Genomic DNA, 14,300 nt, shown 5'->3' with positions numbered 1-14,300 from the left:
GAGGTGTGTCTCTGTGAAATGGATGTGACCTCTTTCAATCGGCGGCACAGGATCACACCGAGACATACTGCGAGAGAGAAAGACGGAGAGCGCGAGGGAGCAGAGACAAGAAAATCGGATGAATTGAAAATGGAGTGAGGAGTGAACAAAAGACCAGATGGGCTCTCAGAAACTGTTGCTGTCATGAACATGAAAAGAGGAAGAGGGGTGGGCAGAGAGCGGGGAGATGGGGAGGGAAGGAGGGAGACGAGAGGATAAGCAGCCAGGCAGAGGGAGAGAGAAGAGATCACCTTCTTCTTAACCATTAATAAATGTAGAGGCAGGAAGAGAGAAAAAGCAGAAGAGGGAAAGGGAAGGCTGTGTGAGGTGGGGCGGGAGGGGAGGTGGGGCAAGTGTGGGAGAGGCAGAAGGGTGTGTGCTCACATGAACCACTCTTGCCCTTCTGCGTGTGTGTGTGCCACTAGTCTCTGTGTCTTTTCGGGCAGAGAATAGAAAAGTTGGGGCAAAGTCTGAGTCAGCTCCAGCAGCTACCAGACACTCACAGCAACTCCCATCCACAGTGACAGGTTTCTTCTCTCTCTCTCTCTCTCTCTCTCTCTCTCTCTCTCTGTGTCTCTCTCTCCTTTTTTTTTTACTGCTCTCTCATTCACTCACTCTCTCCCTCTTTCACACACACACACACACACACTCACACCACCCGTCACTCCTGGCAGAGGGAAGACAGGACCACAGGAGAACTGTTACACACCTTTACTCCCAGCTTACTCACCCAGACACCGCCAGACGCTTTGCCCAGGATGTGGACGCTTCTCTTGGGGGTCACCTTTGGATTACTGGCCTCCTCCAGGTCGGAACAACTTCAAGGTGAGGGGACTGTGCCTTCGCCCAGCGGCTGGCTCTTTGTTTGGGGATTTTTTTTGGTCTTTTTTTTTTTTACCTTATTCTGCCTAAATTGTGCCTGGCTGACTGGCACTCCTTTGTTTTCAGATTTCAGGACCAGACTGTGTTGTTATTTTTTTTTTCCCTTCTTGAGCCTTGTTGAGAATTTGAGTGAGCGTTCATGTGAAGAGAAGACAGTGAAAGAAAGAGGCTGTGCTCTGCTGCTGCTGCTGCTGCTGCTTGTAGAATGGATGAGTGGATGCCGGCAAAGAGAGCGTGTGCTACACCAGCACAGACAGGCTTACGTCTGGCAGTCTGAGACTCCTGACAGACACAAAGGAGACAGGCGCTCTTGCTCACTCTCTGTCTAACACACATTCACACGCGGGGAAGTGAACCTTATTTATCAGGGTTTCAGATGATCAGTGTAGCTTTAACAAGCAGTCCTTCTTTTCAGGTAGCAGAAATAGAGAAGGGTTTTTCCCCCCTTCTTTGCTGTGCTGATACAGCTGGAGTCTGTGCTGCCACGCTTATTCTCTTACACAAAGGATGTTCAGCAATCGCTCCAGCTTTTCCCCCCCTCAATCTTACCCTCTTTTCTCTTTGTCTCTGTCTCACACATGTGCTTTCGGTGTAAGGTTTTGATTGGATTTGTTGCTCGGAGCGATATATATCTCTGGAGGTGAAGTTGGTTCTGAATCAAACAGGTCTGGGTTCGTCTGGCTTGTTCCCTGAGGAGGTGGTAGTGGGGTCGTTCACAAAGACTCCCTCTGGCACTGCGCCAAAGTACAACAAGCATCAAGCTATAAATTTGACCAGTATTTAAAGGCAAATAAGAGACTGCCCTAACAGCTTCTATGCGCACCGTATGTGGGAAGGAAGAGGAAAGCGGATAGAGCCTCTTACCTCCCGAGTGCCTCAACATGTGTTTGCGCCCTTAAGGCACCTTGTGTGCTGAGGAGTTGTGAGGTTTTGTGTGTGTGTTTGTACATGCGTCTCTGTGTCTGAGTGTTGAGAGTAATTGGTGTCTGGCTAGAAATGTCCCGCAGTGGTTACATCTCGTCCTTGTCCAGACGTTGTATTTGAACCTTGAACCTGTGGCTGCGTTTCACCTGAAGCACATCATTAGGAGCAGCACTCATGGACTTGTGGCCTGGATGAGATTTATAGGGAGTTTTTATGATACTGAATGTATGCCTACCAATGGCATCTGTGAGAATGTATGATTCTACAAAAGATGTTTGGGGAAAAAAAACAGTAACTTGACTTATGACTCGCATCTCTGCAGCAGTGAATGAAAATGCCTTAAAGGTAATAAAATATCAAATAAGTTTCCCCCCTAGAACTTAATTAAATTAATTTCATCCATTTAAATTCATACGTAACTGCATGACCTCTGCAAGAAGTGCAATAAAAACCCAATTTAGCATGATTTAGATTTATCACAGCACTTCAATGATTCAGTTGATCGTGAGAGTGTAAAGACTTATCTGTGATGACCTTACAAATCTGATAATTTGTTAATTTCTTAAGTGATTTACCTATGATGATCTGATGAATAGAATGAAACACTTCAAGATTTCTCAGTAACTTTATCTGATGTGAACGCCTAGTGCTCTTGTCTCTTTAGAGTTTCCTATATAGATAAGTGTCCACTTACTGCGATAACAGACTGGCTGTAAGTCTGAGTTTTGCTTCCTCTGTGCAGAGGATTAGTCTCCTCCTCTCTCTATCACACACACACAAACTCAAATGCATGCACTTGGGCCAACCTGACCGCTGGACTTCCTGCAAATGTGGCCATATTTGCCTCCTTGGCGCAACGACCCCTCCTGCATGCACCGGCGTCGTGTTTCAAGGTGAGGGGTGGTCAGGGGCCCCGTGGACTAGGACTGGGCCCTGACAAAGAGGGCTTGTGCCTGTACAGGCTCTGAGTACCATCTCCTGCCACCTGAGACTCCCAGACACGTGTTTGCCTTCTCTACCAAATGTACCCTTCTCTGCAAATCAACCACCCTGAAGCCGAATGGACCTGCACCAAAATTTTATATAACTCCTCTCCTCCTTGAATTCTCTATACAAAGTGCCTTTGACATTGACCAAACTGGTCCTAAATATGCAGTGGTTCTCATATTCCAGATTTCGACTATCTCATTGTCTGCTGTTAAACCCTTTAATTACTTTTTAAAATCTTTTTGTGAGTTTCATGACCCTCCTGACCCACAGTCCTCCCTGTCTACTTGGCCTCCTCATATACACTTAAGTCTTTGTGTCCATGGGAAAAACTGCTCAGAAAGAGCTCTGTAATGTACACACATCTTCCTGCACGAGGCAGTGATTTCCAAACTCGGTGTATCATCAGGCGTAGCAGCAGATTATACTGGATCCATACATGTTAGGATGTAAAGGAAAAGGTTCCTTTTTCCTTAGCTTTACAAACAAGATACTGTGCAGACTAGATGTAGATGAAAATAACGCGACTTTCACTGCAGAGGAATAGTTTGACGTTTTGGTAAATAAAGTCATTTGTTTTTCTTCCAAAAATTACACGAGAAGATCGATACCACTTTTGCGCCTGTGTTTAAGTGTGGAGCTAGAGCAAAGGGGCAATTAGCTTAGTGCTAGCATAGAAAATGGAGGCAGAGGCTAATAGCTAATTTGGGGAAGTCCAAAGTTTCTTTTACATTTCTGTTTGTGTAAGGATTAAACAAACACGATAGGCTATATGCTCATAGTTAGCCTCAGATGTGCTGTTGAAGGGAGAGAGCAGGCGTAGATGTCCCCGCTTGTTTCCAGACTGTGTGCTAAGCTATGCTAAGCTATGCTAACCACCTCCCAGCTCCCAGCAAGAAAGTTTAAAAAATCCTAAATCCTGTCCAAAATCCTAAAAACTATTTCTTTGACAGGAAAAACATTAATTAAAAACCTTGCATGCACAAACAGAAGACAGGTTATTCATGAAAATATGTGCACAGTATCATGGATAACTGCTTTTTTTGTTTGGTAAAATATCACAGTTTGACAAGTAAGAGTGTCAACAAAACCTGGACATTCTACTGAACTGTCAGGAACATTTTCAAGTCCAAAGTGTCCTTTACCTGCGAATGTGAATGTTTGAAAAGAACGCTGGAGGTCAAATTTCTTATCGCAGATCATCTATTTGGATTCATTGAAAGCTTCTTTTTAATTTAGTGGAGAGCTTTAAGGCCTCTGTTTATTAAAAAAAAGCAAAAGGGAGGTAAAAAATTGCACATGCCTGTTCTGTATGAAAGAAGGCTGCTTTCAGCCTGTTTATAATGGGTGGAGGTGCGCGGAGACAGAAGGTGAGAAAGGAAAGAGCACGTTGGAGAGGAGATCAGATAGCGAGAGTCCTTCTTGTGACCTTCAGGTAATGTTGTGACACGTGAACGTGTGTGTACGTGCATGCACAAACACATTTGCACCGTATCTCATGTTTCATCTGTCCCACTGGCCCAGTGGACCTTTGTTGTGACCAGGACGGGGAAAGACATGCCTGCTGACAGGGCAACTTCACTCAAGTGTGATAATGCAGGACACTGGAGCATTGTGGGAGTGAAGGTCTAGCTGGCTGATGAACTGTGGCTAAAAGGATGTTACAGTAGTAGTGGGATGTATACAGTAGGCTCTCTGTTCTAGCACGAGGTTCCTGCACCCATGAGCACTTAAGATGAACGAGAACATTCTCAGTGAGGTGTTACTGTGGAAAACAAGAGGAAAGAGAAAAATGCAGATTATAAATAAGCCGATGTTTTGTTGTTTTCCTACTGAGGATTCTTGCTCTCTTGCTGGGCTCCACGCTGTGTCGCAACTCTACAAAGGTTATGACTCAAGAAATGATCAGCCAACGTTCTGTGTGTTTGCACACCTGCATGCAGGGGGTAATTTGTACTTTATTGCTGGCATAGAAAAAACAAACAGGGTAATGAGAGAAAACAAGAGAAATGGAGAGGGGGTGGAGGGGAGAGAAAGTGAAGTGAGAGCAGAGAGTCGAGCTTGTCTATTACTTCTAGAGCAGCTGGAGGTTTTGGCAAGATGCTGCATTAAAGCTCCCTTTCTCTCGCGTTCTGCACACCCAGACTTTGCAGTATCCTTGGTTTCAACTCTATTAGGTGACAATGGAGCCTTTGGGGGAGTCAGTAGCTTGGCATCGCAGGCTTCTCAACTGTATAAAGACACCCATGACCATTCGCTCTGCATACTAATGCCTGTGCCTCAGATTCATGTCAGCCTCCTTTTCAGCTCGCTGATGGTAAGCGGTGCTCCTTTTGATCTCTCTGGGCAGGTTTGCAAGGCTGGGACTGTTGTCTTGTTTTTCACCCCTTTACTTTCAGGGACACTGTGCCATGTGTTGAGGTTTCTTCAGTTGTTTGTGTGTGTGTGTGTGTGTAAGAGAGAGGGAGGGAGAGAAGCAAACTGAAACTGCCTCACAAAACAAGTGTTGGCACTTACTCTTGTTGTCCAACTGCCACTAACAGCAGAGAGCTCAACTTCCTGCTGCTGCTAGCGCTCTGTTTACTCATAACAGCCAGTGGAAAATAGGGGGGGTTAATTATATCTAATCTTTATGAAGTCAGCTTTCTCCACAGCACAGTGATAAACATGGCCACTACATAACAAATAGCAATTTTGCAACTTTCCTTAATGCTAGTCTTCACTTAAAGTTGAGGTGTACCTCCAGTTGGGATATAAATAGCTGGCTCTAGTTTTCAGGCAAAACCAATATATATGAGCTTGTGTTATCTCGATATTTTTTTATTTTATTTTATTTTTTATTATTTTTATTTCCTTTCTTGCATTTGCATGCCTCGATGGAACGGTCAAGCTCAGAAATCAGAGACAGTTTTATCGTCTGTTGGGTCTTCTGATTTGGTGCATAGCAATATATACTGTACAAAAGTCGAGAGACACAATTTAAAATAGAAAAAAATGAATAGAGAATATGGAAAAATATTTTAAAAAATGTAAAAATATATCTCGTCAGGATGTAGCCAGAGGAAGCTGTAGAGTTGGTGGTTAGACAGTGCACCTTCCTCTTCGCTCAGGCTAGATGAACAATTTGTGATTATGAAGCATCTGATTACTATGTGGGCACACGCTGTACAATGTAATGCAATCTGATACAGCACCAACACAACACTGGGTTGATTTAATATCTCTCTGAGGCAGTAAAGCTTCACAACGTATTGTGGGATAATTGTATAAGATAAATATTGTACAGGCATTGCTCTTAATTGGGCTATTGCCAAGTAGCTACGTATATTAGTGTGAGGGAGCAGGTTTTACAAGTTTTTAAAATTGCTAAGTTACAGCTGAAAAGGGACAAAAGTTAAGTTGTAATGTTAAGTATAATGACGAAAACTCTGTCTGTGTGTGTCTCTGTTCCATGTTTTTCTCCTCACTGACTTGGTCAATCCATGTGAAATTTGGCACAGTGGTAGAGGGTCATGGGAGGATGCGAATGAAGCAATATTACATCAATTGGCCAAAGGGGGGCGCTATAGCAACCAATTGAAATTGCAAACTTTGAATGGGCATATCTCATGTCCCATATGTCGTAGAGACATGAAACTTTGCACAGAGATGCCTCTCCTCATGAGGAACAAATTTGCCTCAAGAACCCATAACTTCCAGTTATATAGATGTTCCGCCATTTTGAATTTTTTGAAAAACACTTCAATCACACAATCTCTTCCTAGGAAGTTTGACTGATCTGCATGAAACTGGGTGAACATAATCTAGGGACCAATATCTAAAGTTCCCTCTTGGCAAAAGTTGGAAAACTTTCTAAAACTGAGCTTCTATAAGGCAATGAATATTGCGGAGGGCGTGGCTCATCACATAAAGGTGTATAACATCTCAAGGGTTTCACTGATCACCATGCAACTTTGTAGGCATATGAGCACACATAATCTGAGGGGACCCCTCCATTATTGACCCCATCAAACAAAATGGGGGCGCTAGAGAGCTAATTTCTTATCTAGGCCTAACTGCCATATCGATTTTTACTAAACTTGGCAGATATGTAGAACAGGACGCATCAAGGTGACTGGAGAAATTTAACTCTAATTGGCAACTGGGTGGCGCTATAACAACAGAAAAATGCTTAAAAATGGCTAAAATGCGACCGATCGCTGTGGCTCCCCCTGTAATTTTTCTAATTTTTGGTATGACTAAGTCATATGCTGTGTTCAATGGGTATGGACTAGTATTTTAATATTGTGCTTTACCATGACTTCTTCATCTAACTTTGGTCTTCTCCAACTTTTGTTTTCCTCTGAATCATCCAAGTGAGAAACCATAGGGCCAAAGAAACCAAGTTTCTTGTGTAAGTCTTGTGGAGTACTTTTGACACAGTTCTTACAAACCCTATAGCTGCTGGCTTGAGCTGTACTGTGTATTGGTCCTTCAGGAGGCTTGTGAATCTATACGAATTTCAGTAAGTGCAGCTGTAAACTGAAATAAGTTGACATGGTTGTTACTTTATTTGTTCAAAAACTGTGCACCAGGTGTGACTACAAGGGTTCCTATCTGCTCGGCTTCACCGCAGGAAGCTCAGCCATCAAAAACGACACCATATGCCATGTGTGCTGTTTTCCTGTACAAAGTGCGGTGTTGCTGCTGGGTGACTTTGCATGAGACATCTTTCACGTCCGTGCATCCGTCGCCATGGTAGCACATTTAAACAAGCATCAAACAGTGCAGGTATTGTTTCTTCTGTGCATGAACATTACAGATTCCTATAAGATATCAGTGGTGTTTGTGGTAGAGGATTCTCCTTTTGATTTCACTTCTGCAAATGAGTCTCGCATTTTACATGTAACCATAAAGGAAATTAAAACCACAGACACCGTGCAGTTTACTGCAGTGGAGATTTTATTTTGTGAGTATGAGTATGGGTGTTGTCGTGCCTGTTTTTGTCACTTGAGTCGGAACTATCTGTTAAGCCTCCACAGAATGACCCCATCAGTTTCCTGATCACATTTTTACTGATGATAATTTCCCATAAAACATGCAAAGATGATATTTTGATGTTATGTCACATCATGGAGATTAGATGCTTTTCAAAACAGCTTTCAGTTGAGTTCCACTAAACTGTTGTGGGAGGGGTAACCATGCAAAGATCACAATACACAGTCAGATGTACAGACAGTCTGGTGAATATTCAGGGTGAAGGATGACTGTCCAGTGTTGCGAGACTTTTCCCCAGGTGGTGTCTCTGTCTTTCATTCTCAATGCAAATGATCACCTGCTCGTGTCAGGAAAATCTCCAGGTGTTTAAAATCTGAAATCTATTTTCTTGCCATTACAATAATTCCATTCTTTTTGTAATGGACATATGGCTCTTTGAAAGCGAACTACATGTGTACACAAACACATGCTGCCTGTTCATCTGCTCATTCTCAGGGCATACTTTGCATTTTTGTTTTCATTTCAACAGGGGAGACTCATTTCCCTGAGGTTTCTCCTTTAGTCAAGCAAACTTAAGCAAATATACCGAGCATCACATGTGAGACACACTGTCGGTGCAACATTTGGTAGCATTTTGTTTGGGCTAAACCTTTTGAGAAAGAGGTGGAAAGTGAAGTGAAACCTTTTTTTGTGATGATATAATAAAGTAGGCTTTTTATTTGTCAGGCATATAAAGCATTCGGCATAGTGTGTGTGTGTTTGCGTACCTTTGTCTATCCTTCCTTGTCTATAAGTGTTGTGTATACTCTTGCTGACACACTTTGTTTTGAACAAAGGAGACTTAACGAGACCTGGGGGCTAAACACTGTAGATGCTGCCTGTCTCATGATGCTTCTGTGCTTCTCTCCTAGTGAGATCATCTGGAAAAAAAAAGTCTCATGACTCGACACTTGAATAATGATGCAAAAGACACTGTATGTGAACAGTATAAAATTTCCTTATACGTTTTAAGCACTCGTGCGTTCCATCACGTCTTAAATAAATCACTGCCTTCCTTCTGAAAGGAAGATTCTGAAAACCAATTATTACTGTTACTACAGCCTTTGGTTCCCTACTGTATTACATCATTTCAAAAGCAAAGTCTTTAGCCTATGCTCCATCTTGCTATCTGCATGTTGTCAACATGGTTTTGAGCTATTGTTGAGAGTTGAAGCATGAAAGTATCATGTCTATATCTAGATTTGTTCTTGACTGACTAGAATCATTTCCCATCTCATCCAAAAACACAGTACTTTCCCTCTAAAGTCCATATTTTAGACCATGGTCCCTTTTTACTGGCTAGAAATGATCTGGACTGCTGCAGTAAAAGAACATAATCAATGACAGACGCTGTAACCTGTAGTTACAGTGGCACACCCCAGGGTGACCAGATGGGGCCACTGAAAATCTTGGGGTGGCACACCACACCCAAACCAAAAGCCATCACTGAATTTCAGGAATTCTATGATGCTGTTCTAGTGGGCTAGTTGAAAACTATGTTAATATAAAGGTCAAGGAATCGCATTCTGCTGTACTTTGGTTTATCTTGGAGTTATTGGTACTAATTATCGGATGTGCATGGACTAATCAGAATCAGAAATACTTTATTGATGCCCAAGTTTAAATTGTGATTTGTTACAGAATAGAGAAGTATAAGAAGTAAGAATAAGTGTTTTAATGTGTGTACGTATCTGTATGTGGTAGGCAATTCATTATTCTTCAAATAGGCTTGTTGTCCTTTTCCTTTAAAATACAAATATGCAGCTTTAATTTGAAGAGATACATTGAAACAAAACATTTACTGGTAACAAACTACTCAAGTTCAAAAACATCACGGAGAAGCCTGAAGTTATCTTCTTTTATTTTCATAGGGGGGAGGTCAGTGGGGGAAGCAGCAATTGTATCAGGGTGGCTGGGGCCCCTCCTGGCCACCCCTTGGGGGCGCCACTGCTCCTGCCCCCATTTTCTGTACCTAAATGGTAATAAACTTATATAGACATTATATCTTTTCTTCTTTCCAAACAGTGAATTCCCGCAGTTGCAGTTATGCCGGGGTCTTTATGGCTGAGGGAGCAGGCCGTCACTCCCTGAACTCTGACATGGCTCAAAAGGTGTGTGAGCAGCTGGAGAGCGTCTTGGCGAGTCATGATCAAGTCCAGGTGGCCTATGATAAGAACATGCAAACATGCAGGTGAAACAACAAGCCTTTGTCTAATAATTATCTGTATTAATTGTTGTACACAAGAATTTTTTAAATCATTTCAATGCCTATTTTATAAAAGTGTGGACTGATTATTTATGATGAAACATTTGTGGACTCCAGATTCTCTAGGTCTTGCCTTAAGTTCAGCTCTACATCGTTCAATGATTCGGCTTTTGAATCTTCTTCAGTTCTAACACAGGGAATACTTTTACTCACAGCCAGACATCATGATTAAATCCCAAAATTGAACTTTAACTCTAAATGCACTGGGTCTCCATTATTGCACTTCACTGAGACATGTAAAACCAGAAAGAGGGAAGAAGGTCTTTCCATTTTACAGAACAGATCTTCCACTTCTGTCATGTGATAGAAATCACACAGACTTCCAACAAAGAAAACACCCATTTGTTCCTCAACTGACTTTGTATCTACTTCTCTAAACAAAGTGATTTACTTCATCTTTAATGATGATGTAATGTATTTATACGTGGCTGCTTACAGACAGACTGCATTCTCTATTAATAAATGCCTTAAAGTTCACTACAAATTGTTTTAAAATACATCTTCTAATAATATTGTTGTGTTCCATTCAGGTACGGCTGGATCAGCAATACGAGCATCGCCATCCTCAGACACACAGAGCATGAAAACTGCGCCAAGAACATGACTGGCCTCATTGTTCAGTCACATGTAGACCCTAGCGAACTCTTCGATGTCTACTGCTACGATGATAAAGGTGATTATGTCCACAGGAAATTGTCAGTTACACTTCAGTGCAGTCCAAAAACTAACACTCAAATCACTCAAGTGTCGTGTAAATTTGTATTGCACAGACCTGTTGTTATTTCCCCCTCCATTTTGGTAACATCTACTTCCTCTTTCCCCATGCGCCAGCTGGGCCTGAGGAGAACTGTACGAAAAAATTTGAAATAAGGGGAGACGTAGCCGCAGATGAAGCAGGTAGGTACAATATGTTGTTTTTATAAATCTTGTGCCCATTTATCACCATATATTCAAAGTTTAAATGCAAATACACAGCAAACGGAAACCAAAGCTGAAAAAAGATTGCAAGCAGTGCAGTCTGCCTCTATCATTAGATCTACTGAAAGACAAACAGAATGTCCAGGTTATGAAAGTCTATTCATATTTGGCACCTGTCAGAGAACTGACAAGAAACACATTTGAACAACTGTAAGCAAAGAAAATAAAATGAAATCTCTTGGACAACACGACTTTAAAAAAACAAAAGAGCTCTTTAACAATGCATAACCATCTTTATTCTTGTTCTTTAAGCCCCTACAACAGCAGAGGATCAGGAGGAAACCACTCCAAAAACCCGGCCTGAGGATGCCTCTGGTAGTGAGGGAAGTGACCCCACAGCATATCATGAAGATATGATGGAAACCACCCCGTCGGCCACCACTGTTGCCATAGAGCGGAGTGTGGATGAGCCGGAGGCTTCCACGGAGGGCCCCGGTGTAGAGGAAAACCCCTCTGGAGGGAGTGAGAATGGCAGCGTGGGATCCACTTTCACTCCTGGAGAGTTAGATCAGTCCACTGGATCTGGGATGCAACCACATGAGGAAGAAGGACCCGCCCCTACAACGACCCCTGTTGGAGAGCCAGAGGAAACACAGCCTCCCAGTGAAATGGAGCCAGAGGAAGGGAAAAAAGAGCCTGACGGAGAGACTGCCAGAACAGAGCGTAAGAGAAACACAAGCCAAAACATGTAACTGCCACAAATCAAAGCACAAGTAGAGTTGTGTGTATGGTTACAGGTCACAAAAGGTGTCAGGATTTGGGTGAAAAAGCAACAACTGACAATGTCATGCATCTCTGTGGTGCTAATAGTGTTCAGCTGTAGTGAAAACAGACAGAAGGAGTCTGATTTAACTCCGTAGTGATGTCTGGATTGCATTATATTGCAATGTTCTATTATTTGGACTACCCTCTGTGTATCTAAAATGTCATTGTAGAAAATGATACTTGAGTTAATTTATACTTAAAATGCACAGAGACAAAAAGCACATCCTGGCATCAGATGCAACAGGTTTTAGGAGGACTGAGGAAACTTTAAGAACACATGACGCCCCCTTGTGTTAGGTTGAGTTGTGGAGCAGATTTATCACAGTGATTTTGCCTCTATGTCCCTAAGGCATTACTACCAGGCTCAGCATATTCAACAAACACATCAAATGCCAAAAAAAAAAAAAGTGTGTTTTAAAGGACTTGAAACATCAAATTAGTTTGATTTTCAGACAAAAAAAAAAAAAAAAAAACAGGATTAGAAATAATTGGGATTAATATGTCAGTGAATGACCTCTTTCTGAGATGATCTAAATGTTTACTTATTCCTTTATTAACACACAGCCCCACGGAAGAATGATCGGGGACAGGTCCTGGCTCCTGAGCCTGAACAACAGGACAACAGCGGTTCATCCAGTGAGCAGCCACCTTACTGCACATATCTAACATCCTGATTGCAGTCAAATAAGATCATGCTGGGAAAAGTGCACACCGCTCCTTATTTGTCACTGACTCATGGCCTGTTATTTCTCCCTCCAGACTGGCTGGTAATCTTTTTAGTGATCGTGGCAGTCGCTGCTATTCTTCTCGTGTGCTTAGCTGTTGCCAAAAGAAAGAGGTATGACATTGATTGCTGTTTTTCTTTAATCCTACACTGCTACAGCTGTCGTGTGACATGTTTTGGACTAAATGTTTCCCCTTCTGTAAATAAAAATTGTGAAAAATTGCAACAGTCAGCGTTCCACATTTTGACATGTTTTGCTGCAGACTTGGGGATAGCAAATCAATACTGAATACATGTCTGAATGTGCTCTTGCAGCTGGTGTGGCAAACAGCAGACCCTGATGATCACAGCCAAAGACGGTGGTGAAGGCAACGGTGCTGCAGCATCAGCATCCAGCTCCCACGCCCATGAGAGGGAGCAGGAAATGGTGACCCTCATGAACAAGGAGAAGATCCAGGAGAATGGCAACACAGAGGAGTTCACCGTCATCACGCTAGAGGAGTCGCCAGATAAAGAGCAGCTGGCGTGAGAGAGGATGGTAGTAGAGCCAGGCAGGAGAGAGTAGGTGAGGATAGGGAGGGATGGAATCAGGAGATGGTTGGGATGGCTTGGGGCTCCAAACACTGGGGGGTAAAAACTGCTTTGGTGGTCAGCACTGGATGGACACTGAGTAAGGGTGGGTGTTATTAAGAGAGATTGTCCTACTGAGGTACAAATACTGTACTGGGTCTGAAGCTGTCGCCTCTCAGTGGGACCAGCGTGTGCAGCATTTTGTTTGTGTGGTATGCGAGGTTAGCTAGGACTGAATGGCGGTCAAAGAGTGTCATGCACGGTGGGGTGTCATGCAGGGTGTGTGAATGTGTGTTGTGTCTTTGTGTTTGTGAGCTGTACACCTTGTCAGGCTGGATAGACATGAGTTTTAAAGGGAGGGGGTGGCGAGGGTCTAATTTGTAAAGAACACATTGATGCAGATTATTCTCTTTTTTATAGTATTGGTGGATCCTAAATTAAAGGGCCATTCAGCCTAAATGGGAAATAATGAATCAATGATGAGAACTGGGTTATTTTATTTGAGATATACTGCAGATAGAAAAAAATAATTTTGAACAAAACAACCCTTGATGTTTCCCACATGTTTCATTTATTTGTTTGTTTGCTTACTGTTGTAACCTTGTGTATATTTCCGACATTGCCTGTGGACTGGAGATTTTTTTTTTTTTCAAGACAACTGTCACTACCTTAATTTATGCAGCTTTGATTCCCATTTTCTCGGTCTCTGTATATAAAGTATATGTTTTGGAAATGCCTTAGCAATAGCTTCCAGTGCTTTTTGTTGTTTGGTAGGAAGGGGCTTTGTATCCCTTTTTAAAATAAAGGAATGTGTCATTTTTTTGAGAGTTATTTAAATAGAAGAGTACCTCCGAGGTAAATTATTGTGAATGGATTTTGCTATAGTCGAAGTGGAGTGGATAATGTATGAATCAACTTGATGTATAGCATCCAAAACTGTGCAGCTGTGCACCATTGAAGTCGGTTAATATTTATATTGGGTTGGGAATGTGTTGATATGAAGTCCCTGATGTTATCCTGAGGATAAGTAGAATAATAAAGATGATGTACATACTATATACACAGTGTGTACATTGATTAAGGGGGAAAAAAAAAGAAAGAGCAAAAGAAACAATCGGGTGGATTAATAATAATTTTTTGAATGCAATA

General features: G+C 42.3%; 1 protein-coding gene across 1 annotated transcript; it reads left to right on the top strand.

Annotated features, from left to right (window-relative positions):
• Window positions 1–430: 430 nt before the first annotated feature.
• Window positions 431–13,971, top strand: cd44b (CD44 molecule (Indian blood group) b). Its single transcript, XM_049574560.1, has 8 exons — window positions 431–864; window positions 9,874–10,039; window positions 10,645–10,787; window positions 10,946–11,011; window positions 11,345–11,755; window positions 12,422–12,493; window positions 12,617–12,695; window positions 12,897–13,971. The coding sequence occupies exons 1-8, from the start codon at window positions 798–800 to the stop codon at window positions 13,108–13,110; spliced, it is 1,218 nt and encodes a 405-aa protein (XP_049430517.1). The 5' UTR covers window positions 431–797; the 3' UTR covers window positions 13,111–13,971.
• Window positions 13,972–14,300: the final 329 nt, after the last annotated feature.

Source organism: Epinephelus fuscoguttatus, linkage group LG4, assembly GCF_011397635.1.
Source record: "Epinephelus fuscoguttatus linkage group LG4, E.fuscoguttatus.final_Chr_v1".
In the NCBI taxonomy this organism is placed as follows: domain Eukaryota; kingdom Metazoa; phylum Chordata; class Actinopteri; order Perciformes; family Serranidae; genus Epinephelus; species Epinephelus fuscoguttatus.
The sequence above is the reverse complement of the archived record's forward strand: the minus strand, read 5'-3'. Positions and strand labels throughout refer to the sequence as shown.